The following is a 23,095-nucleotide window of genomic DNA, read 5'->3' as shown; positions in this document are numbered from 1 at the left end:
GATTCTTTCATGTGGAGAGTGCTAATTGGAGAAGAGAGATTAGAAAGAGGAATTAGACAGTGACTGCATGTGACACTGGACAGCAAGGACTTGAAGGCCACTTGATCTGTCATGTCCTCCTAGCCACCACAAAATAGAGACTCCCTGTTCCCGTTGCCCCAGAACTTGTTGGTCCAGAGCGGCTCCAAACCCAGCGTGTCTTATTCATCTTGGTCACTCAGCTGTGTCCAGCACAGGCTCTGCACTAACACCTGCTAGGTCCTCTCTTCTCCTTCCGTATGTCAGGGAAGGTTAGAAATGCAAGGGAACCTGGGGGCCAATAGGGACGATGGCCAGGCACATCCACGTCCCTGTGGACACAGGTGCACCCAGGATGAAAAGCAAGTTATAGGACCAACCCCCACCCCCCCAAAAAAATCCTCATCCTGTTTTAATGGCATAGATAGGTGCTAGACTACAGCGGTCATAGCTGGCGCAAGCTGGACATAAATAATTTCATGGAGCGTGCATGAATCTGCTTCAGTTGGCTTTGGCTGCCACTGTGGCCCCCTTTTTGATTAGGATAGCTGAATTAACTTCCCCGCCTTTGGGCTCTGCTCCCACCATGCAACACAAATTGAAATAGTGGGGTGGCAGGCAGTGGCAGTGGGGGCCGTGGTGGGGAGGGGACACGCAGGGACCTTCCATCTTGTTAATGTAATGCTTCCTTATGTGACGGGAGCTGAGAGCAGCCTGTAATGAATTTCTCCTCTGGTAATCATTCACCAGTGCATTGTGACCCGTGTGTTTTTGCTGTGCTACACATTTCCAGACTTGCACAGTGACTTGTCAGCACCTAGTAAAAATGAATTGGACACGACCCATCTCTTCGTGAAATGCCCTCCCCAGCTGCCTTTCGTCTCGGTTGAGAGGGGTAGGTGGGACCACCTGGAACGGCAGCCGTGGACTCCAGGGCTGTGGTTTGCTTCCAGGCCCGGCTCGCAGGCAGATTAATGCAGGCGTGCCAAGTCTGTGGGTGCTCTTGTTATACTGAGCCATGTTCTTTGGTCCAAATGGTTCCAAAGTGGCCTTTGCCTTTTGCACCTGTTGTTTCTTGCTGCATGATGAGCTGTGCAGGCAATTTCTTTCGTCGAGAAGACATGGGTGCAAGCGGTGGTACAATTAGGCATCTGGGCACCCCATGGGTTCTTACCAACTCTGGTGTGAAGACGTATTGATGGCGGGGGACAAGGCCATCGTCTGAGTCATACGAAAGAGCATCGCCATCTGCAACTGTAATTCTAGCCACGTGGTCAATCATAAGAAGGGGTTTACAACCAGCTTTTACTGCATTTGTGGATCATGATGATTAAACAACAGATGGGAAATCCAACCAAGATTTTTAATCTCTACCTCTTCACTGATGGAGCGAGTGAGGGCTGAGGGAGTCACTTTGTGGCCTCTTTCTAGGGCTGAGTCTATAATTAGGGCAGGCGCCCTCCTGATTTCCTGTGCCTATCTTGTACACTCATTCTTATCAGACCACAAACACTGAGTTTGGTTTTGAAACAATGGTCTCTGGATCCTGGGAAGGTTCTAGGAAGCTCATGGTGAAGACGAAGCCCCTCAATTAGGGTTGCCAGATAAAATACAGGATACCCAGTTATATTGAAATTTAGATAAATGATCAGTAACTTTTCAGTTTAATTATGTCCCAAGTATTAGAAGTTAAAAAAAAAGGGACTTCAAAAAAAAGTTGCTTTTTTAAATTGTGGAAAAATATACAGAACAAAAAAATTAGTGGTTTTAAATATCTTTAGGTGTATCATTCAGTGGCATTAAGTACATTCACGATGTTGTGCAACCATCTCTGCTATCCATCTCCAGAACTTTTTCATCATCCCAAATTCTGTACCCGTTAAGCAGTAATTCCCTATTCTTCCTCCCTCCAGCCCTTGGTAACTTCTAATCTACTTTCTGTCTCTTTGAATTTGCCTGTTCTAGGTGCCTCATATTAGTGGAATCATATGATGTGTCTTCCCGTGTCTGATTTAGCATAATATTTTCAAATTTCACCCATGTTGTAACATGTATCAGAATGTCATTCCTTCTTGAGGCTGAATAATATTCCACTGTACGGCTATACCCAATTTGTTTATTTACTTATCTGTTGGTAGACATTGGATTGTCTCCACCTTTTGACTGTAGTGAATAATGCTGCTGTGAATGTTGGTGCACAGGTATCTGTTTGATCCCCTGCTTTCAATTCTTTTGGATATATGTACTTAAAAGTGGAGTTGCTGGATCACATGGTAATTCTATGTATGACATTTTGAGGAACCGCCATACTGTTTTCCACACTGGCTGCATGGGATATTTTAATTTGTTAACTCTGGCAAGCCTCCAACTTTTTCAACAGCATTTTAATCTGAATATATTTAACCTAAATCATCATATTTAAACAGAAATAGTGCCCATCTCCATGTTGGAACTTGTGGGCATAATTTCCCAGTGCAGACTCTAGGAAACCTACTTTCACGGTTTCCTCTATCGTGAAGGATGGGGAGCAATGAGGAAGAATAAAACACTTAGCTTCTCTAGTTTGCACAAACTGGGGAGCTTGATGCCTGTCAGAAAGGAGAATTTATACAAGTAATTCATTCATTCAATAAACACTTCTTGTGTTTGGATGGTAAATGCCAAGTATGAGTTGGAGGTCCTGATTCACAAAGGTGAATGAGACACTTCTCTTTACCCTCCACTTTTGCTCCAGCCAAGTTTCCCTTGGGCTCCGAATCTCTGCACATGCTGGCCCTCCGTCTGACATGCTCTCCCCCTGCCCTTCCCATTCATCTGACTCACCCTGGGATTTCAGCCTCCATTGGCTGTGGTGCTCAGGCTTCTCTGACCGCTCACACACTCATAGCTCTCCACACGTCACTTCATAGCTCCTGCCATGGTTGTTACGATGGATTTGTGTGGTTATTTGATTCACTTATGTCTCTCTAGATTGTAAGCTCCCTGAAGGCTGGGACCATGTCCCCTACCTAGCACCTAGCAAGGCACAGAGTAGGCATTTACTATAAAATGTGTCGACTATATGAATGAAGTCATGCGTAAATTCTTTTCTCAAGAGCTAGTGGGAGACAAGTAAGCACATCCATGTCTACATAAATTGCTATGAGTGAGGGGCTCTGGCAAAGAGAGAGAGCACTTCTGCTGAGACAAGCTTGGATTGGGGCCAGCTCCGATGGAATCAAGCCCGAGGATATGCTCCTGGGGCCTCTGCGGAAGGGAATCGGCGAGAAGGTGGGACAGGAGGCTCTGCAGAGCTTTGCCCTCTCTGAGCTGTACGACACACAGTCAGACAACCAAACGGAGCCATTCCATGCCGAGGATGTCCGAGCTCGGGGCTCAGCGTGTGTTTAGCCCAATGTCCTCTTCCCAGATGGGAAAGCCAAAATGTGTGTGACCTCCCCGGGGTCGCAGAACTTGAGGTGGAACTGAGAACCCTGGTCTCCCAAGCTCAGGGACCAAACCTCTCCCACCTCCTGGGTGCGGCTGCGTTCAAGGGGAGAAGGGCACTGCCAAGTTCAAAACCGCCTAAAGGTTTCTTTGAACTCCCACAGGATTGAAACATGGTTGGCTGGGAATAGAAATGTGAGCGCTCAGGAGCCGTGAGGTGAGGGCAGGGGGTGGGAAAGGTTGAGAAGAAGGGCACATTCAGAAATGCTGTCTGCCGGCTGAGGCAAGGCCCTGCCAGGGCGGTTATGCGGTTATGTGAGAAGCTTGGCAGGCGGTGGGGCAGCCAGCGGGGCGCTCGGAAAGGCTGCGCTTCAGTTCCCAGCGGAGGCAGTCAAGGGCTTCAGGATGGAGATTTATTAGCAGAGCTGTGCTCCAGAGCACAGCAACCTGGCCCCGCAGACGGTGCTGAGTGGGGGCTGTGGAGGCTGCCGCCTGCACTTTGCAAGCAGAACTACATAGGGCTCCAGGGGACTGGGTTTGAATGGGGGTGGAGGAGGGTCCACACCTGACTGCAGCTGCCCAGGCCGGCTGGTTTGGTGAGGGGCCCAGAGGAGAGCACCCCAAATCCTCACGTCCCAGGTCCTTGGCCCAGGGCCTTACCTCCCTGCTGGTCGAGGGCTTTTCTGGGCCCCTCTATGTGCACACAGGCCTCTGGCTCTCAAGACCTCAGGCTCTTTGCACCCTGTGTGGGACCTGCTTGGGCCGGGTCCTCCATGGAGAAGTGGCGGGGGGGCTGCTAACCTGGTGCCACAGGGCCAGAGAGGGGGTGAGGGAAGGCTCACAGGTGTGGGAAGGGGTTTTCTGGCAGGGAAAAGAGAGGAAACAAGTGTTATTCTCTGGATAAGCTGCAGAAACAATTGCAGAACCTCCCTCACAGGTCTCTCACCTCGGTCTTCAGGGAGAACACAGAAGGCATGCTCTTCCTCCAGGAGCTCCTCTGAGGGTCAAACTAAGGAATGAGGAGGCCCAGCCTTGCAGGCTGCAAGGCCTGGGATGTTCTGAAAGGTGGAAATTCAGAAGCAAGCCGTGCCTCTGCCTCTCAGTCCTTAGGCTTCTTAGGGAGCGAGAGTTACAGTTACTGTGAAGCCCACAGGTGGATGGGAGGAGTCTCCGAGGCCCCATGCAGGTAGCGTTTCCTAGCCTGACCATCACCTCATCTCATACCCAGTCTCCTGGTGGGCGGGGGTGGGGTGGGGGGAACACTTCCCCAGGAATTTGTTTAGCTCAGCCTGGGATTAGAGACGGAAGCCTGTAAGAACTGGAATGGAGTCATCTTTCCATTTCTTCTTCAGGCTCCCCTCCCTCCCCCATTGCTACCACCAACGTTGCAGAGACAAGGGCACCTCAGCATCCAGATGGGTCCTGTTTCCCTCAAGGATGGGCCTGTTCCAACTTCATTTCACTCCCTCCCCTGAGGATTGTATAAACATTTCCAGAAGGATGCAGATATGGAAAAAGAAAAAAAAAGACCTTATGTAAACACTAGATGGCTAGGGATCAGGAGATACCTTTAGTTTATTAGGGCTTTAAAAGTCCCCAAAAGCTCAACTAAAGGAAAGTAAAAATTTGCTTTCATTTTAACCTTTGTTATTGCTACTAGGGTCAGTAATATGATAGAAGCCGGCATCTCAGGAGACACATGATATCATAAAGATCACAGAGGGGCAGAGAGGGAAATTGCAGAAATGTGACTGTGGTGACCTGACTGGTCAGTGAGGAGTGGGAAGAAAGTGGGGGTGGGGGTGAGGGGCCTGGGCGGGGGGAGCTGTCTTTTCTATAAACTAAGGAAAGCCGAAAAGTGATATGGATCAGACAGTGCTCCCCCGCCCCCTGCCCCGTGCCTGAAAGGGTCTTACCTTGCTCCCCAGCTTCTTCTCCACACTTTTCCCACTGCTTTGAGTTCCTAGGGGCGCAGCAAACTCTTTCCCACATTGGGGATCTCTCAGTGCTGTTCCTTCAATTTGGAAAGCATCTCCCGGGCACTTGGCTGAGCCAGCTCCTCCTTATCTCTTCAGGTTTTAGCTTAAATATTACCTCCTCAGAGAGGCCTTCTCTGGTCAACCATTTAGTGGGAGTAACCCTAGTAATTCTTTTTAAAAGGAGTTTTAAAGAATTATATTGTAGTAGATTTCAGATTCATTAGGTTTCATTAAGGTAAGTGATGTTGACTATAAAAGACCATTGTATTTAATTACAGCAAATCCTGTAACATCAGTAACAAAGAGCCGTGTTTTGCAAATACAAACTCACCCATAACACAGATATTACACCTTTACTGTCTAGTAATTTTCCATCAGAGCTACCTGTTTACTGCCTTCACCACATTTATGTAACCAATCCTTATTTTATGTGTTTGGCTATTTGCTTTCGGTCCCCTTCATTGGAGTGTAAGCTCCAAGAGTTTACAGAATCAGGAAGTGCTCAAAAACATTTCCTGAGTAAATGATTGAACCAAATTTCCTTTCTGGGGGGAACAGAGCCCCAGATGGGGGCAAATTTGGTTTGTTGACTCCTATTCATGTGTGTATGTGTCGGAAGTTCATAATAAAGCTTCTCCCTCCTCCTCTCTTGGGAACTTGTACTACCTAGAAGTGAACTCGGCCTCCTTTAGCTTTCCCGGGCCAAAGTCTAGTTTGTCTCAAATCCAAAAACCCACAGGTGAAAAGATCCCTAATGGTTTTGGGAGGCCAGACTACTTTTCCTTTCTCCTAGACCAGAGGTTTTTAAACTTGAAAGTATACCAGAAGCCCCTAGAAAGCTCGTTAAAACACAGGCCCTCCTCCCAGAGTTTTTGATTCAGTAGATCTGGAGCAGAGCCCAAGAATCTACACCTCTGACAAGTTCCCAGGTGATGCTAATCCACTGGTCCAGGGGCCACAGATTGAGAAGCACGGCCGCAGACCTTAGAATCACCACAGATACCGACAAGCAAATGTTTGCACAGGAAGGAAGCAGCGAAGAGTCAAAAGTTGCAGGGCACTGGCGATGTCTTGGGAGGAAGAGGGTTTACAGGGATGACAGTCTCAGAAATCTACCAGCCAAGTCTTTGAGTTAAAGTAGCCCACCTGGCCAGGTAGCCCAACCCCCATCCCCATCATATTTTCATTTTATAAAAAGCCAGCCAGCCAGTCCACCTACTAACTCCATAAGAAGGGTTAAGAAACACTGTCCCAGGGGCGCCTGGGTGGCTCAGTTGGTTAAGCGACTGCCTTCGGCTCAGGTCATGATCCTGGAGTCCCGGGATCGAGTCCCACATTGGGCTCCCTGCTCGGCAGGGAGTCTGCTTCTCCCTCTGACCCACTTCCCTCTCGTGTTCTCTATCTCTCATTCTCTCTCTCTCAAATAAATAAATAAAATCTTAAAAAAAAAAGAGAGAAAGTCTTGGGCAAACTGGGATGACTTGGTCACCCTAAACCCAAGTCTTTTTGTCTCCAACAAAAAACATGCAGAAAATATCTCTTGGTATAATGTTTATTTAAATAGCAATCTTAAAAAGGCTTTATACAAATCATATAAACACAGTTTGACCTCGTTGTTTATTTTTTACATTGAAGAATCACAGTAAAAGCTCTCAAGTTCCCGTGATCTGGCTCAGCCAGCGAATGGTCGAATACCTTTAACTGCAAACCCTGGAAAAGTTAACCTTCTGTGTGACCGTTTAACTTTTCCCCTTGTTTTCTTGCATTCATGCTCATTCCTCGGACCCTCATCCTTGTCGACTCCCCATCCCCACCGAAGAGAGAAAGCAAGCCTGTGGCCCTGTTGACTGCCTAGTCCGGGAGAGCGTGGAGGTAATGTGTCATTCAATACAAGGCAAAAAAGATCAATACTGTGAGCTGGGTTTCCCAAAGGGAACGACTCAAGGAGACAGGTCAGCTAGCCTACCTGCAGATAGAGACAACAAATGCACCAGGGTGCCCCCTGGCCGAGTTAGAACCAGGCCCCACTGTCTTTCTGTCTTACAACAGACCAGTCTCCAGTGTTGGTGAGGTATCTACACATAGCCCTGGGTGGCCTGCTTTTGTGTAGCAGGGCCCACCCAGGGCTTCAAACCAGCCAATGGTGAGTATGGATGGAGGACCGTCATGGGGATGCAGGTTGGCTTTTGCGTAACTTAGAGGTGAACTGAAGACAGGGCTGGTCCTGGGTGGGGGGCACTGTATAAGGACCCACAGAGCGTGAGAGGGCCAGGACCCCCAGGGTAAGCTTTTGAACTTCTCTTCTTCTGCAGGCAACTTCTGGAAATCCCTAGGACTTGCTAGCTTCCTGAACACTGAGCTACGTGGGAAGGCGAAGAGGAGGGTGGGCTAATTAAAAACTTGTTTTTGATAAAGCGTTAAGAACTTGCTTCTGCTGCATGCCCAGCTTGGGGCCGGGGGGGGGGGGTCCTAAAGCTAAGCCCTTGGGCTTGACAGCTTTACTTTTCACCTCTACCTACCACTGTGCCAACGAGTGCCGAGATCAGCAGTTACACTCGGGGGCCCTAGGTCAAAGTCACAACAACATCACGGAGTCCCACATGACCATTCACATACACAGTAGATACAGAGAACTCAAAGGCTTGCAAAGACACACACACATATGAATAAATAGCTGTTGGTTTGGACTCGCCCTCTCCGCATACAAAACACTGTGACATTACCATTTGAACTAGCATTTCCATAAGTTAACATTGAAAGGAACCAGCCAGTCCCATTCACCCTTTTCCTTTCACCTGGGTAGGAGACAAATGAAACTGTGGGTGACCATAGCAGCAAAAATGGTCTGGCAGTTTACCACTGATAAGCAATGGGCTGGGCATACTGGTTGGGTTTCAAATGTATTTCCAGCACACAGGCAATCTTTAGGCATTACTACAATATCAAGATTTGGATCCTGACGCGGACAATCTTATCCTTCACACAGTTTGATGCCTCCCGTCCTGGAGTAGTTGAGAGTCATCTAGGGCTATGCCTACCTCTCAGGCAGCAGGGCTCAATCCGTTAATAGGATCAGCGGTGAGCTAGGGGAACCGGCGGTGGAGTCACGGGGGTTTGGGAAGAAGGAATGCCTTACTTTTATGATATTCACTGATTTCTACATAGAGGGAAAATAGTTTTTCTTCATTGTTTCAAGGCACTTAATAAAAAAACACATAAAGTGTGTGTGTGTGTGTGTGTGTGTGTGTGTGTAAGAACGTAGATCTCTCTGGGGTTGAAGCAGTGTTGTTAGTGTTTTGGTCCATAGTACTTGCACACTTCTGGTTAAAATCAGCTCACAAACATCCTACCTGACTCTCCTGAAATGCTGAGGTGAGGGCTCTTACCCCAAGGAAAACTTAATGTTTACTAGCCTATCAAAGAGACTGATTCATCAAAATGTCTCTGTAGAGTCTGCTTAGCCTTTGCCATGACACAATCACAGAAGCTGGACTTCTTTTTCCCTCTCCACTGTTCTCCTTTTCATCCAGTGGTCACCAGTTGCATCTCACCGGTGGAGAAAACATACTAACAGCCTGTCTTTGTGCCCTCCCTCCATCTCTGAAGATAATCAACAATGCTACGTCTTGGGGAGTAGACACCTGACGAATGTGCGTGTGTGCATGTGTATGTGTGTATGTATGTATATGTTTTAGAAGAACCAGGAGGAGGCAAAAGAAAAAGCAAAACCACCACCAGAGGCCCCAGGCAGTAGCCTCACAGCCACAAATTCTGGGTCTAGATTTAATGAATGGCTCCTAGTCACGAAGCACGTTAAGGCTTGTCCGCTTCTAACATGGAGGTGCTTCTATGGATTTCGACGTGTGAGGTTTCCTTTCTGGTTTTAAATCACATATAAGAAAGAGCTATTCATGCTGACCCTAAAATGGCAATTTTCCCCTGGATAAAAAAAGTTAAAGGCAACAACATCCTACTTAAATGCTAGGACTGGAAACGGCAGCTTGTAGGATTGGCTGGAAGGACCTACACCACAGCAAACCCCGGGAGTCATAAGATGATCAGAGGGCAGGATAAGTCGGACGGCTTTTTGTTTTTGTTTTTGTTTTTGTTTTCTAAAAGATGAAAAGTCTGAAAAGACCTTTTGCTTTTCAAATGTTGATTAGAACGAGAGAGCAGGGTACCATTGACCACTACTCTGCTTCCATTCTGGAAGAGTCATTCTTCTCTTCTGCCTCTTGGAGTTGCTCACAGACCAATGAAATAAAATATAATAATAATAACAAACTCACAAACGAAATAGAACTGTGACCCCAAAGAGACGAGCTCCCGTCTCAGTCCCAGCAATGACTCAGCTGCGCCGCTCCCAGGTGGGTCCTAGCCTCCTGTGCGGCCACAATCTCCCCGCCTCCCTCGACTCGTCTGTCCATTCTGTCCACACCTTCGGTATTCTGGATCGGTTTGATTGAGATTATGGCATTCAGTTTCCAAAGGAAAAAAAAAAATGTAATCTCCACTAGCCCCTCTTGCTGGAATGAAACGTCAGATGTGATTTGGATGCAATCTGTCATGCTTCGGAGCAGCACTTCTGGTGGTTCATCTTGACCTTGTGCTTGAGGCCGTCGTAGAGCTCAAAGTTGTAGTTCTCCAGGGTGGTGCAGCTGCGGGAGCTCAGCCCCGAGTAGGAGCAGGTACAGTAGAGCAAAAGCCCTGCACATGTGGCCCCCAGGAGGACGCCCAGGGAGCTCATGGCGATAATGGTGATGAGGATGGGATCCAGTGTGTAGAGCCAGCTCTTTTCTTTGTCAGCCGAAGGGGCCCCAGACCCTGAGGTCGGGGAAGAAGAGTTGCTCCAGTCCACCTCGTACTCATCTGTGACATAAAGCACACGAGAGATTGCGGGCGCTGCCCCTTTCAAGGTGAAGTAACTGAGCCTCCCCAGCCCAGTTGACAGGGTCTCCAGAGCACGGGGACAGTCGGGGGGACTGTGGAACTATGCTGGCTGGCGTCAAAGCCCACCCTCATCACATCCTGGCTGTGTAACTTTGGGCATGTTATTTAACCCCCTTTGCCTCCTCTATAAACTGGGGGTACTCTTATGTATGCCTCACTGGGTTGCTAGGAGAGTTAAATGAATTAATATTTGTAAAGTTCTTGGTGTCCAGCACATACCTAGTATGGTCTAAGTATTTGATATTTAAATAATTTAACTCCTACTAGGGAAGTTCGGATTTTGACAGAAGCTTCGGGGTGCCTTTGGAGCACTGGGGTGGTCCTGTGTTCTGGGCACGCTTCTTTCTTTGCCCCTTCATCCCCCACTTCCATTTGCTTCAAGTTAAACCAAAGGACAGGCTGAGACTACTTTTTACATGACACGTTTCCCAATGTAGCATCCCTGGCCGTCTGAGCTGCAGACTTTTTTCTGAGCCACCACACCTCACTTGACATACATCTCACCTAACTGTTAGGGGTTGAATTACATCCCCCAAGGCTCATATGTTGCAGTTCTAACCCCTAGGACCTCAGAATGTGACCTTATTTGGAGATAGGTCTTTATAGAAATAATCAACTTAATGTGAGCTCATTAGGGTGGACCCTAATCCAATATGGATGGTGTCCATATTAAAACGGGAAATTTGGAGACAGACACAGATGGGAGATTGCCTTGAAAACATGGAGATAACCATCTATAACCCTCATGGTCCTCAGAAGGAACCAACCCTGCTGACACCTTGATCTGGGACTTCTACCCCCAGAAAGGTGAGAAAATACATTTCTGTTGTTTACGACACCCCGTTTGTGGTACTTTGTTATGGCAGCCCTAGCAGACTAATATACTCAGGTTTCCATAGTGTGGCCAACGCATGACCACATCCACAGCTCATTTTGTGGGATTTCCTAATAATCCCATGAAGAAGGCAGGGTGCTATTATAATTTTTTTTTAATAGATGAAGAAACTCAGGTTTTTCTTAAAAGAAATTAGGTGGCTAGGTAACTCCCTCAAGGTCCCGGAATTAGCAAGCAGTGAAACTAGGAATAGGACTCAGGCTTTCTGCATCCTCACACCCTGCTCTCTGTGTGCATCATAGAGCTTCAGCTGCTTGACCTACAGCAGCCTCTCCTTGGAGGCCAGTTCCCCAGCTTTGCCCATAAAAGGAGTGCTAGATGGGGGTTTGCAGGAGAGTCTGCATTGAGTTAACAAGGTGCTGTTTGGGTTAGTCACTCTGTTGCTATAACTGTACTTGAAGTGTTTGATTAAGGTCAGGTTAAAAGCAGCTGTTCTATAAACTGCTCTTCTTAAATGCATCAATCTTGGTCTAAAGTTGTTCTTTGAGGGAAACCTTGGTGATTCTCTTGGACATCAGTTCTGGCACTCGGAGGAGTCCAGAGAGACCCGTGCTGCCCTGAGTCAAGGGGAGAAATTATATCTACATGTTTGCTCGGTGGCCCTCCAGTCAAGGCTCTTGCTTCAGCCCCCTGAAGTATGTGTATTTGAAGGGGGAGAATAGAGCTTCTAGTAAGCATGAAAATACAAGATGGGCATTGTAGAAAGGAAACCTAAATCTTGCAGTGGGCCCCAACTTGGAGTCTTGGATAGTGTGAGAAAGGCTCCCCTCAAGTCAGGGAACAGGAAACCACAGAAAGCCTAGGAGAATATTCACATTTATACTCATTTTCTCAAGTCCTTTTTCGGGAAGAGGTGAATGGGTTCAAGCAGCAACACATATAGAGGAACCTGGCTTTTACTTCTAAAGGGTTTATCCAGATTTTAAGTCCATCAATGTCAAAAGTTGCCTTACGTAGGGGACCTGTTTCAGATTAGGCAGAAGGAACTCAATAAACTTTCTAAATTTCTAAATCTGACCTTGACAAAGCAATTGGTGGTTTCGTCATTCCTCTCTGGATTCTTTTCACTTACATTTCTGACTGGTAGTTCTAAATTCTGGCCTTCCAATACTCCAGGCATTACTTTTGTTGACGTCTTTATAACCAAACTTGAATTTCATGATTATCTGCTAAATCATACCAATACTCACCATCAATTTCATCTTCATAGCCTTCTCTCCCATGTATTTCTGGAATGTCCACTATAAAGAAAAAGAAAACAAATCAAGTTATAACAAGTTCTATCGCCATGGCTAACAGGCAGAGATGCAACCTTCCTCAGAGTGACTCCCTGGTACAGTAGGCAGCTAAAGAATCACATCTACTTCTAGATCATTTAGTGTGTACATTACTGGATTCTTTCCCCTTCAAATGATTTGTCTTTGTTTCTAATAGCAACCAGAAGAAAAGAAACAAAAAAGGTCTTTAGCGCCAAGAAAATCCTCACTTGTGTTGTTGTAATGACTGTAGTTCATTGCCAGTATAGGTTTGCATTTATCCAAGGCAACCTGGTTGGCATGCCCATCATCAGTTGCTATTACTGTGATGTTTATATAGTATAACTGACCCTCCTCATATGCATGCATCTAAGTAGACATATGCTAGGAGGGTCTATCTCCTCTGGATTTCAAATAAATGTATGGTAATTTAACAAAGTCACATTTCATCATCTTATGTTTTAATGTAGAAGTAGAACTGAAAAGAATGTCATAATGCCTGACCACCTCCACATATCTGTGCTAATCTCTCTCATCTTTCCTCCTCAGTCTACTTTTCCTACTGGGTTTCTTTATGGCTTAGAATAGGTCAAACACGGGCATCCAATCTGACTAGCCCAGGCTTGAATAGAGCTAAGTTAATTTACTGTGAATTTTCTCCAGTGTTATCGCTATCTTTTCTTTTTTTATGATAATTTTTGGGGGGAGGTGGGAAAGACAGTCTCTCTATTCACTATGCTGTCCATCTTACAGAAATCAGAGCCAATGAAAATTACCTGTTTAAAATGGTAAAACATCAAAGAAGAGAATCAAGACGTGGTGATTTATCATTTCTTTCTTTCTCATAAGTTAATTATGCCTGCCCTGGTCATCAGCTCAGGAAGGCACCAGCAAGCATATGGGCCCTTTAGGAGTTTTACTGAACCCCAAGTCAGGTGAACAACCTTGAGGTCAGCACTATAAATTGATACCTAAAAATCCAGGTTTAAGCCAAGCCCAAATTCCAGACAGCTAAAACTATCAAACAAGAGGAAAAAAAAAAAAAAAAAGAACGAACTTCAGACCAGCCTGAACTTTTCCCTCATCAGCACATCTCAGAGAAGATCTACTTGACCATGACCTGAACTGAGGATTGATCTATCACTGCCATGCTCGAAATTCAGTCTTTTCCTGGAGGCCGTGTTTTTAATCATGTTAGATAGAAGTCTTCCTCATTCCTGACCAAAGTGCTAAAGCACATTCTGATCCCCCTGGTCGCCAGCAAGGGATGCAACAAAACAACTTGCCAAGACCCCACTTGAAAGGATCAATGCCATGTGGCACTGATTTGCCATAAATCCAGCCTGTTTCTGGCATGTTTATAGCACAGCAACTGGCACCTGCAGGTCACGCCAGCTTCCCCACCTCAATGCCCATCCCCTGCATTATTCTCCAGACCCCTATGATGCAGGCTGTTTCCTTGAAATGAAGATGTGAATATGAATCAACAAGAGGCAGGTGGTGTCTGTCATAGGGATCAAACCGAGCTTGTGAAAGTCAACCTGGAGATTTTTTTTTAACCTCATGAAACAAACAAACATGGACGAAAACCATCACATTTCCAACAATTAATTGTTTTGATGGGTTGCTCATATGCCTTAACACCTTCACGGTTAAAAGATGCAGAACACTGGATAAGAATATGGGAATCTGCCTAGCACAAAAACTGTGGGGCTCTTGCCAGTGAATTTTGGGCCAAATCCTGTTCTTGCTTTTAGGGATTTGGTTTCTGCCAAGGATGTGACAGATTCTTGGAGGCTAGAATGCCATTTTGCTCCATCTCATACCCTCAGGGAAGAACTCTTAGGACACTATTGATCATGGCTGGAAAGGGGTGTATGTGGCATTGATCTTGAAGGATAAAGGGTAAAAGGATGGTAATGAGTATGAGAACATTTCGCCCCAGGAGATCACAGCCTCTTGTCTCTGGAGATAGAGGACTGGATGAGATGACCTCGCAAGAACTGGTCCATTTCTAAGGTTCTCTGAAATTGATTGCCCAGATGTGGCTGAGATTTCTGCACCTGGAGAATCAAAGGCTACTCAAGGTGAAGAAGAACACTATAGAGGCTTGACTTGGCTTTTTGTATAATCACTGCTCCCAGGAGTTTAGGTGAGTGGGAAGGGGTCGACAAAAGGATAAGTTAATCAACATTTTCAAAAGCGCATCTGTTCACCAAGCCTTAAAGAAAGAATGGCACACTGGGGAAAACGCAAATAAAGGGAACATTTGTACAAAAAGCAATTGACTTTGATAGCAATTTTCTCTAGTCCCCTTGCTAATATTCTTGATATCTGTGTTTGATTAAGAGCTTTTTTTCTTAAAAGGCCCTTTGCCCTTCACGGGCCACTTTCCTTTTCTGTTAAACCCAATAGGTAAACCTGAGCCTGTTTCCTCAGGATGTTGGCAGGAAAGGAGTGTGGCTCTCCCGCCAGGTCCCTGTAGTTCTAGCTAGAAAAGGCAAGGGTAGAGAGGAGGGAGAAATGGTGAGCTCAAGACACAAAGGGGAGGCAGCACCGCCCTGATAGCAAAAGACAGCAAAAGCATGTAGGGACCAGGGACTCGGAATTGAATTGAATTGTTCTTTTTGTAAAGGACAAACTTGGAGAGGACCTTTTAGGACTCTGGTTCAGTGGGTGTGTGTGCCTGTGAGTGGGAGATGGATGAGGGAGAGTGGAATGGGCCACACCTATAGGATAACACAGATCAGGAACGGATCTTACCACCCACACAACTTCCACTTTCAACCTTTGTGCTCCCATGACCCGATTTCCTCTGGGACCCTGTGTAGATTCAATCTCAGGCCAGTTTGACTCCAAAGCCTGAATTCTGACTCTCAGTACTGTGTTAGGGCCAGAGGAGGCCTCCCACCCCCACCCAGTGAGTTCTTTGGATATAGACAGGACACTGCAATTACCACCATATCAACACGACCCTCTTCTAACAGGCTAGTAACGGATCCTAGTTGACTGGATATACACTCTCTGGCTGTTTGCCTGCATTGCTGGCTCACCACTTTGATGGGAACTCAGGAGGACTTCTCATGAATGCGAAAATCTGATTTGAAATTTGAGGCTCATGGTTTCCGTGACAGGCATTACTCAGAGGGGGGAAGGCTGATTTACCTTGTTCTTCCAAGGGCCGTCTTCATTAACCAACCAATTAACCAACCATCACTTATAAAGGGGATTTACAAGGTGCCCAGGAACCACACTGAGGACTTTGAAAAACGGAGATGTATGGGACCAGATGTCTACAATCAAGGCCCTTCAGCATGGTTGGGAAGCAAAGACCCGTCCATGCCATAACAGCAGAAAAGAAAGCGGGGCATTGCAGAGGGGACTCCAAGTGCTGCAGGCGTCCAGGGTGGGGACTGGACACATGAGGCTGGGCCGCTGCCAGGAAGGGAAACATGCGAGTGGGGAGGAGGATGCTTTGGAACCGAGGCTGCTGCGAGGTAGGGGTTGGGGAGTTCTAGCTCCTTTATCTACGGAAAGGAATGGTTCCAAACATAGCACCTGAGTCTTTTCACTCATATACCGATCCCTTGGTGTTGGCTTGAATTCACTTCTACCTGATCCATTAAGGAATTCAAAGAGATGGCCATGCCTGGCTACAGATCTTCCACCTGGATTTCCCTTTGCGAGAGTCAGGTCTCTGCTCCTCCCCCTCCCTGACCAGCTGCTGGGAGCCAGCAGAGTCAAAGGAAGAAGTGAACTCATGCAGGACTGGAAAGGACTTTCATAGAGTTCAAGTCATCAAGTGAGCAGAGTGGCCACCCCTTAAAAAACAAACAACACAATTCAACAAAATCTGGTCGTTTTCATATTGCGATAGAAGCCTTGGCTGCAAAGTCCCGTTTCCCCAGGAGCCCCTCCCCTTAGCACCATCAAGAGGTGGGTTAGGTACACAGTGAAGAGTGATTCAAGTTCTTACCCATCCCCTCTAGTCCTGATTTTTCAGGGCAAGAGGCCTGTAGGGGCTAGTTATGAAAACATTCACTCACTGTTCCAGGAACTCCCTCCACACCAGAAGAGTCACAGACTGTCAAGTGTCCTTGTCAGTAAATTGCAACACTATGGCACAAAAAGTTGAAAGGCCATACCCGGTCACAAACCAAACCTACAAACCTACTCTAAGGAGATGTGTTTCTCCCTGCAGGGTCTGGAACGCTGCCTGGTCAGACCACACATGCTATGCAGGGGAAACACCCCCAACACTCCAACCTGCAGCCGGGAAATTCCCCACTGAGCATGCTTCAGGCCGCAAACAGGAATGCCCTCTCTCAGTCTTTCCTTCCCATCCTCTCCTTCCCCGCCTTGTATACGCATGCACACATGCACACATGCTTTATCTTCCACTCTCCCTCATTTTCTTCCATTTTTTTTTTCCCCTCTTACATGAAGATTCTTTGGAGTTAAGACTGCTTTTCTGCAGGTACTCATAGAAAACTTTCCACCTTCACTTTCCCAACTTCTGCTAGGCTGTGGTCTTCTGCGAGTGTATTGGCATTGACGTTGTTCTGTTTACTTTCTGCATCGTAAAAGGAGCTTCGAAAGATTGCTCGGGGAGTGAGAAGCCTGCCCCAAACCACTGGTTATTTTTAGATAAATTATTTAGGGCAGCCCATTCCTGGGTCACTTGAATGTAGATCATTTCAGGATAACTAACATACTTGTCTATGAAGAGTTCCTTCCATGCCAGCTCCGAGTGGTGGAGGCCTGGTTGCTGTGTATCTGAGGGGAAGCAGCATGGGCTATGGAAGAGCACTACACTGGGAACAGGCTGCCTGCTTCTTGTCTGAGTTTGGCGATCCACCCCGGGTGTGAGAGCCTGGGTGAAACCCCCTGGGTCTCAGTTTGCTCTTCTGTCAAGTAACCACTGGCGTTCTTCCCTGCTCTAGAATTCTGTGTCTTATGGGAAGAAAATGAGAAAGGTCAGAGGGCCTTTCAGATGAGGACTCTCTCAAGAAGCTGCTGGTTGAGGCAGACAAGGTGACTCCCACAGAAAAGGGCCCCACACTACTCATTGCCTCAGTCTTCCCCCCAGGTCTGTCTTCTCCTGGGTCGCTGCTCCCTGAAGGCAGCCATCTTAAGGTGTGTGTGTGTGGAAAGAGAAGACCACGAAAAGGACAGGTAAAGGGGAAACCACAAGGTCCCCTGTTTTCGATACTTGCTCATTTGCCTTAGAAACCAGCCCTGCTAACTGGCAATCAAGGAAGTAAGAGGGTAAATTATGCCCCAAGTGTTAAGCCTCCACCTTAACTGATAAAACCAGTTGATAACATGGCCACTTAACCCACCAAACTGCAACCAGCCTTTAAAGCAAGGATTAAAGAGGGCGCCTGGGTGGCTCAGTTGGTTAAGCGACTGCCTTCGGCTCAGGTCACGATCCTGGAGTCCCGGGATCGAGTCCCACATCGGGCTCCCTGCTCGGCAGGGAGTCTGCTTCTCCCTCTGACCCTCTTCCCTTTCGTGCTCTCTATCTCTCATTCTCTCTCTCTCTCAAATAAATAAATAAAATCTTTAAAAAAAAAAAAGCAAGGATTGAAGAGTCTCTTACACAAAGGGGATCATCAAAATCATTCATTTTCACAGGTACAGGTGTCATCGCCTCTAAAGAGGAAGAAATTGAGGAAGGAGGGTCGAAAAATGCAGTAAGTCATTGAACAAATCAGTGGTGAATTGAGTAAGCCACATTTTCGACACCTTGTTTGGGGCTGTGATTTATGTGGGATAAGCTCTTGGCTACTTAGAACCCTTGCTGAATTTGATTCCAAGTTCTTGAAACCCCTGAGCCAGCTAAATCACTGGACTGTTCAGATGGGAGTAGTCTTCAGAAAATTTTCTCAGCCATTTTGTTTTGATCCCAGCAGGAGATATAACACCGAGACTGAAATAAATGAGAAATAATGAAGGACTAGGAGCTATTTCTTGGCCTTTCGAAGTGTTTAATTCAGTTTAACACTTAGTATTGGCTGAAGCTCCCCCCGCCCCACCACACTTAATTTCCCTAATTCAGTTTGTTCATCCCCAGTTGCTACAAGGAGCCAAGAGTTCAGATGTTGATGAAAACTTTGCCAAAGCTCCTCCATTAGGGAGTCAGGGTACTTGAGAGCCATTTATCCCTTGCCGGGTTTGGCTTCAGTTTAGAAACACCACCAGAAGATCCTTTATCATGGGTTTTTTCTCTTGGGCTGACAGCCAAATATATGCAAAGTCATGGAAAAAATAGATTTTGGAGTTTTCAAACGGTTTCAGTCTGGAAAACATGGGGGCCTTGGTTTGAGATATCTGGAGTCTGAACTTGAATTTAGCCATTATTTTTTATTATTTTTAGTTGAATAACTAGGAGAAAACACTAAAAAGCCCTGGAAATACCAACTGCAAATGAGAAGGCTGTGAAATGACCTAATAATATTTTCAAGTGTGGAGGCGGATGAGCAGCTGAGGCCAGAAGGGCTCCACTGAGCCCCAACGATGGTGTGAAAATAAGAAAAATGCAGCCAGAGAAATATTTCGCTGTAAAGATGGGATTCACAATTGTGCAGGCTGGAAAAACCCAGCTACGGTGATGGAGGAAAATTCTGGAATCTGTCCTCCACCGTAAGTCTTGGAAAAATCAGAGACATTCTTCATGACTATAGGTAGACATGTCAACAAGAAATAGGCTCTTCTTTTGTTGGCTACCTTCTTAGAGTAGGAAGGTGAGGAAACTATAAAATTTCAGGGTAGAGGTGTCCCTCCCCAATCTTATTTTTTCCTGAGATAAAAGTCTTACATTTTCACATTTCAGAGAGCTCCCCCGGTGGGCTTTAACATTTCTCCTCTCCTCCAATCCTGACGCTCAGGAAGGGTGCATACTGGGAACAGCACTCAGGTGTCATAGTTCCCTATGACCTGGGTGAGTGAAAGGATGGAGTCAAAGAAACAAAACTGCGTTTGCTCCCCATGTGATCAAAGATGTCTTCTTAAATCTTCCCCTCATATTTCATAAGTCCCTGAAGAAAACACCCTATGCATCTCACCAAGGGAGTTTGCTATACTTAATAGCTGGGCTCTTCTTCAGAACATAAGAATCGACAACTCTGTGAGATGTTAGGGGCTCCATAAAGGTACCTCTCTCTACCCATTCGGGGGTGATTTCCCCCAGAAGCCTGCTGGTGACCAAGGACTGTAATTATCACATAAGAGAATAATTTGGTCTCCAGTAAGAATGCAACTCCTTGGAGGAAAGTAACCAATTGAGTTTTGAGGGAATCTGCCCCACGCTTTTCTGAGAAAGGGTTTGGTGATGGTGTGACAGTGACAGAGGAGAGTAGGAGGGGGGGCGCCCAGGAGAGGGGGATGATGCAGAAAGGGGAGGTTGGAGGTTGAAGACTAGCAATATCTGGCACAAAGGCAGATGGGCGGAGACAGGTCCTGCTTGGGGAAAGAGGAGGGGATGGTGGCCTTATGAGGATTTGCAAAGCCAGACAGCCATGACAGTGTGGTGGGCCTGGACTTCCCATGAACACTGTTCCTGAGCTCACCTGCTTGGTCTACAGTTGGCCGAGGCTGATGAGGTTCCCTGGTGGGGGGGCTGCTTTTACAACCCACGTCAGCCCCTGTCTAGGTCCTAATGCTGCTCTCCGCATCTCAGTGCCCACTGTCAGAACTGCCTACGCAGAGCAACGGGGAGTCCACACGGGCCCCTGAGGTCCTCATACCCCCTCTCCCAGGCCCTGGGTGGCAGTTAGGAAACACAAAGGGACAAAATGGTTCTTTAACAGTCTGCTGAAATGCAGCCTCAATAATGGGGGATGGCTGGCTGAGAATAGGACTTTGGTCAAGGCCCCCTCTGGCTCAAAGCTTTCTCTGTACTCCCATCATCACTGGAGCTGGCTGCCCTCTAGCAAGTCAGAGAACTCCAGTCCAGGCGTCGTGTTAATGAGTCCCGCTACCTGACAAAGAAAGCGCGATTGCTGAAAGCCAAGACATGGTATACTATCATTCCAGTTCTGGATCGGAGCCCTTGCTTAGGGGGTATGTTAGTTAATGATCTTTAAAGAGTTCAATTTTGCACAATTAGAAGACAAAACAAGGCGTGTGTGCATGTGTGTGTGCGTACGCGTGTTTGCAGTGACATATCTCTAGCTCACCCATACCTCGCGCTCATGCTGCTCTCTTTCTTGAGCCACCCCGAGTTATCTACTTGAACCCCATGCCCAAGAGGCAGACGTCCTGGATTTTTTGGCAGGTCAGAGAAAAAGCCCATAAAACCCATATATGGCAGTAGACACTGTCCATTATGCTCAGAGTCAAAGTCCTATTATTTAAACCCTTTGTCTTAGCACATAGTAGAAATCAGGGTGACGCTCTTGGAAGAAACGGTGTTTTGAATAAACAGGCCCCTTGGTTTCTCTTCCACTTGCCACTCCTTGCTGGAGCCATTTGGGGCCAGCAGCTTGGCATGCACATATAAACCTCCCACTAGAAAACCACCTCACTCCCCCTGGTGACTTTCCTTGGGTCACATCAGCCCCGAACCTCCTCGGAAGAAAGCTGGACACCACCTTTTGGCCCGGAGAGCCTGCTCCGCTCAGGCCCAGTGTGGGGGCCTCGGTCCTAAGGCCACAAGGATTGGAGACTTTCTGTCGGCTTGTGGGCCTGCTTGTGGTTGCTGTAATATTTTAGTCTGCAGCACAATACGGTGCACTGACCTTAAAGGATGTTTTTTTACATGAATTTTTTAGTAGAAAACATAAATAAATAAGAGCAAGGCACAGCACAGTCCCTCTTTGAAGAAACCAAGTAGAACTCATTAATCATGGAGAACAGGGCTCTGCCTACAGAAGCCAGGCATGGAATTAACTCCTGTGCCACGGCGGCCACAGCTCCAGTGAGCTGTCATGTACCGCCAGGCCCACATCCTCCAGCAATGGACAGTTTTTGAAAAAAGTCCCCACAACTACAATTCCCTGCAGTTAAAACTATCTAAAGTCTTCTCTGGCAAGCACTCCACCCACTTTAGGGAAGAGAGATAGTCACAGAGATCACATGGCCTGTGCAGATGTGGCAGGGGACAGAACCCAGGATGTCCACTAGAGATCCACTATCCTGCACATGGGGACAGATGCACTGTGAAAGGTAATCCTCAGCCATTTGCAGCATCCCTTAAAATGAAACTAGGCACACTGTTTGACCCAGAAATTCTGTTGGAGAGAAACGTGCACAAAGAGGCAACCTCAAAAATGTTCATCATGGTATTGTTTATAACAGGGAAAAAAGTGAACTAGACACAACCCAAATGCCCACAGGTAAGGGAGCAGTTAATAAACTATGGTACGTCAACACAATATGGGATGCTATGCAAGAGCTAAAAAGGATGGGGTAAGTCTGGAGGTGTGGACTGAAGTATTGTCAAGATTTTGTTAAAGGAAAAGGAAGAAGGTTGTCCAACAAAGGAAATGCTGTGAAATCATTTATGCAGAACAAAACCAAACCACGATCCAACCAAACCACACTAACTGGACACAAATATACATGTTTGTCATGGTATAAATCAAAGCCTGGAAAGAGATACCTCAAACTGTTTCTCGTGATTACTCTCTTTGGAGAAGAGATTGAGACTGGTTAGCAAGGAAATGGACTTCTGCTTCTTCTGTGTTATTTGCATGTTTCCAGGATGTAGTTGTGTATAACTTGTAAGTTAAAGAGAGAGTGAGAAACCCAGGCAGTTATTATCCTAAAATTTCCCCAGCAACTTCTTTCAGGATCAATAACCACTCTGGTTGTAAGCCTCCAAAACAAGATGTTTCCCTACTCAACACCCAGACTGCTACTAGAATGTCCATTGCTGATTTTTCAAACCGCCTTTCCTATTTCTTGGTCCAATGCCCATGGGCCTTTAGATTTTTTTGGCTCTTGGAGGTCAGTGACAGCAAAACCCAAGAACAATTACTTTACCCAGAAGAGAGTAGAATGATTCTGGGTCTTCTGCCCACTGGGCTAGGGGCAAGAGTGGTTTCTGCTGGTTACCTGGAAGCACCTAGATTCTCCACGGTGCCATACTCTGCTAAAAGGGGTTTTATTTTTTGGAAATTTCATATCTCTTCAGTGCTTAGGTCTGAGGCCAGACGGAACTCCCCCACATAGCGCAAGGGTACTCTGGCTGAGGCATGTGGCCTGACGCCTTCTAAGGGTGTGGGTTTCTGATTAGATCTCACCTCTAGACATACTTCAGTGCACCTGATCTGTGTCAGGCTTAATTAAATCCTACACTATTCTTAGCTTTTAATTTATTTATGTAAGGCGATTCTTTTCCCTGCCGACTGTAAGACCATCAGCTGGCGTCCCCCTCTCCCCTCCTTCTGCTCTGGCTGGATTTGTTTTGTGTTTTCTTTGGGCCATCACTGAAGTGGATGAAAGGCAAATTACAGCTGTGAGAGCCCCAGCAATGTGCACAATTAAAGAGAGAAAATAAGCTGCACCTACAGATCCGCAGTTTGGCTCAGATGGGTAGCCCACGACGCAGACAAATCGAAACTTAA

The 23,095-nt window shown here is 46.7% G+C and overlaps 1 protein-coding gene across 4 annotated transcripts in view; it reads right to left on the bottom strand.

Moving 5' to 3' along the window:
- Window positions 1–6,955: 6,955 nt before the first annotated feature.
- Window positions 6,956–23,095, bottom strand: part of NRP2 (neuropilin 2) — a 114,151-nt gene continuing 98,011 nt past the window's right edge. For 3 of the 4 annotated variants that reach the window (XM_027588059.2, XM_027588056.2, XM_027588057.1), the window contains 2 exons: window positions 12,459–12,509; window positions 6,956–10,292 (listed from right to left, as the gene is read on the bottom strand). In XM_027588059.2, coding sequence (XP_027443860.1) covers window positions 9,988–10,292; window positions 12,459–12,509 — 356 coding nt within the window. In that variant the 3' untranslated portion in view covers window positions 6,956–9,987. Of the gene's footprint in view, window positions 10,293–12,458; window positions 12,510–18,138; window positions 18,457–23,095 lie in introns of those variants that run through there. The other variant, XM_027588060.2, reaches the window with a different exon arrangement.

This window comes from Zalophus californianus, chromosome 3 (genome assembly GCF_009762305.2).
Source record: "Zalophus californianus isolate mZalCal1 chromosome 3, mZalCal1.pri.v2, whole genome shotgun sequence".
NCBI lineage: Eukaryota > Metazoa > Chordata > Mammalia > Carnivora > Otariidae > Zalophus > Zalophus californianus.
Note: the sequence above shows the minus strand (reverse complement) of the source record. Positions and strands in the feature narration are given on the sequence as shown.